The 3,299-nt window shown below is 48.7% G+C and overlaps 1 protein-coding gene across 2 annotated transcripts in view; it reads right to left on the reverse strand.

Moving 5' to 3' along the window:
- Positions 1–1,478: 1,478 nt before the first annotated feature.
- The window catches only part of NDRG1 (N-myc downstream regulated 1), a 60,309-nt gene continuing 58,488 nt past the window's right edge, over positions 1,479–3,299 (reverse strand). The window contains exon 17 of one of the 2 annotated variants that reach the window (XM_031935920.1): positions 1,479–3,284. In XM_031935920.1, coding sequence (XP_031791780.1) covers positions 3,174–3,284 — 111 coding nt within the window. In that variant the 3' untranslated portion in view covers positions 1,479–3,173. The other variant, XM_023223621.2, reaches the window with a different exon arrangement.

Below are 3,299 nucleotides of genomic sequence, written 5' to 3' on the forward strand. Positions count from 1 at the left end.
AAAAAAAAAAAAGACTCTGGGAGGCCGAGACGGGCGGATCACGAGGTCAGGAGATCGAGACCATCCGGGCTAACACGGTGAAACCCCGTCTCTACTAAAAAATACAAAAAAAAAAAAAAAAAACTAGCCGGGCGAGGTGGCGGGCGCCTGTAGTCGCTGCTACTCTGGAGGCTGAGGCAGGAGAATGGCGTAAACCCGGGAGGTGGAGCTTGCAGTGAGCTGAGATCCGGCCACTGCACTCCAGCCTGGACGACAGAGCGAGACTCCGTCTCAAAAAAAAAAAAGGAAAATCTGAGAAACTGTTACAAGCCAGAGGAAGCTGAGCATGACAACAAAATGTAATGGGGTGTCCTGGATGGGATCCTGGACAGAGAGAGGACATTAGGGGAACCCCAGTGAATTCTCAATATGGCTCAGGGCTTAGTTAACAGCAACGTCCAACTGATCTCCTGGTTGTGACAAGTACGCAGTAACGTCAGATATTAATGACAGGGGTTACCGAGTACAGGCTATATGGCAACTCGCTGTATTCTTTGCAACTGTCTGTACATTTTAAACTAATCTTAAATAGTTAAAATAAGAGGTTATACTAAAATCTTTTAACTTTTTTTAATGTAGAATAGAAAGCAAGCATTACAATGGTTGTCATTGGGCATGAGAAAAGGAATGGTCTTTCCACATACATTTTTTTTTGTAATCCAAACAAAATGTAGCCTGGGTACGGTGACTCACGCCTGTAATCCCAGCACTCTGGGAAGCCTAGGTGGATGGATCCCTTGAGGTCAGGAGTTCGAGACCAGCCTGGCCATGGCAAAACCCCATCTCTACTAAAAATAAAAATAAATTATCTGGGCATGGTGGCACATGCCTGTAATCCCAGCTACTCAGGAGGCTGAGGCAGGAGAACTGCTTGAACCTGGGAGGCGGAGGTTGCAGTGAGCCAAGATCGTGCCACTTCACTTGAGTCTGGGTGACAAAGTGAGACTATTGTCTCAAAAAATAAAAACAGATGTTAAAAATAAAAACGCTGTTTTCCTCAAATTATAGGTTGAAAAGTTTTATCCTCTTATCACTGCGCTAAGCTACTGGTCACTTGAAGTGCAGCTGGTCTGAAAGGGCTGTTGAGTGTGACAGACAGACTAGAGTTCCCAGAATGAAAAAGGAATGCAAATACCTGCGCAATCGTTTTTATAGCAGTGGTAATATTTTAGACATCTTGAGATAAATGTATTATTAAAATTAATTTCGTCCATTTCTTTCCACTTTTGAAAACGAGGCCACCAGGAAATTAGAAGTAACATATCAGCTGACTTAAATTTCTGCTGGACGTGCTGCTCTGAAGCAAAGAATTCCAGAGATGAGGGGCTGGGGCCCCCTAAGTGTCAAGGATGGGCAACCCCCCCAGTGAAACAGCCATCCCTGCACTGTAATGTTTCACACACACAATCTTTCAGGGACACAAAAAAGACACAAGCCGCTGCAAAGTTACAAATTTATTGGTCTGGAAATAAATACAAATATCTCATTAAGAAACTCCTCTGGAAAGACCTGTGCACAACAGTTTCCCATCTATACTCAGCCTCTCTTGCCCCGATCCCCGACTTTTCTGCGCAAGGCCAGGGAAGGCCTCCAAGGTGATGGGCGGCAGGTAACGAGTCATTGCCTCTCATGCCACCTGGAAGGCTGGACTACTCCCTTCTCCCAACCGCGGGGTCCCAGAAATCCTCGGGCCCCAGCGGCTGACTTACAATGTTCAGTTCACTCTGACCAAACTTCCTATGAGAAAATCCACGGTGAGCCAAAATGAAAAGTACAAGGCAGTAGTACAGGAGCCTGGCAGCCGTGCTGGCCGCCCGGAAACGTCAGTGGTGCTGCCCCATTCGGCGAAAGGTTAGGGAGCAGGAAAAGAGGAAGCAGCAAGAGGGAAGGAAAGTCCCATGGAATACGTATTCCAGAATCCTTACATTTTCTCAGCCAGCGCTCCCCACGAGTTCCCACCCCCACCCCCACAAGAGTAAAGAGTTCTGAGGATCCAAGAACGTGACTCGGTCAGGTAGGTTCAGCTACTGAGTTCACGTTCTAGCCCAGCTGTCAAAGATTGAAAACTGGATTTAACCCAATCACACAAAATTCCTGGAACCAAGCTGGGATCCACAGAAATCACAACTGCACTGGATCCCAACACAACCACAAGGAATCCCTTACATCGAGTAACCCCAATTCCGCCCCCACCCCAATGCTTCTACCCCGGCCCCTGAAAGGACACTCATCACAGCCAGGGCAGCTGTGGAATGTTTCCCTCCATTCCAAGGAATGCAAAACAAATGTAAATGATCTTCTCCCTGAACAAGAATCATCACTCGCCCGGGGTGGGAAGTTGGGCTGTGGAGAAGAGGCAGAAAGCAGAACTAAAGCCTTCAAAAACCATGATGCGCAACATTTGCTGAAACATTTTTGTCTGTAAAGCCAGGAGATTTTGTTGCCTGCTTTTGCTGCACATTAAGAGGATGCTAGAAAAATCAAGCCTGTTTGCTTCTGCATTCAAAGCTTCCTAGATGCACCAACTTTAAAAATCTGTTTCTTCAAGTTAACTGCATAGATTGGTTGTTCCAAATGCCTCTAGCCTCAACATAAATCCCACCTTTTCCCCCTTCCTGTTTTGCCTGTTTCAAAGAGGTCCCTGCATGTCACTATTACCCCCCTCCTGAAATGAGAAAAGGATTTTGTTTCCGGAAACTGGTTCAGTTTCTCCTCAGTTAAAGAGGAAACAGGAAGTGGGCGGCTGGCCTTCTGACCAGGCACCCGTTTGAACCAGGATGCTCAGGGCAGCCTAGGCTTGGCTTTGTGAAGTGTGCGCTGCTACGTGTCTTGTTTTTGGCAGTTTGGTGTCTCTGAGGGAGGGGACCAAAGAGTGGCAACTCGTCACTGGTTGATGGAAGAGGATGCGAATGCAGAGATGCTTGCTTCCTTCCTTTGGTCCACTGCCACCCTGCCTTTGGAGAGGGCACCCACGTAATAGACCCCATTTGTCTCCACCAGAGCTCACTCTTACAAAATAAGCTTTGGATTAATACCGGTTAGGCGCAGTGTGGCAGGCAGGGGGCGAAAAGGGGCTGGGGAGGAGGGGGCCGCTACAGAGATCAGAGTCCGGGGGTGGCGGCTGGGCAGGCCGCCTAGCAGGAGACCTCCATGGACTTGGGCCCAGCGTTGTTACCGGCCGCACCCGAGTTGGGGGTGATGTCCAGGTGGGCCCCCTCGCTGGTGTGGGAGCGGCTGCGGGTGCCCTCGCTGGTGTGGGA

Source organism: Piliocolobus tephrosceles, chromosome 7 (assembly GCF_002776525.5).
Source record: "Piliocolobus tephrosceles isolate RC106 chromosome 7, ASM277652v3, whole genome shotgun sequence".
Lineage (NCBI taxonomy): Eukaryota > Metazoa > Chordata > Mammalia > Primates > Cercopithecidae > Piliocolobus > Piliocolobus tephrosceles.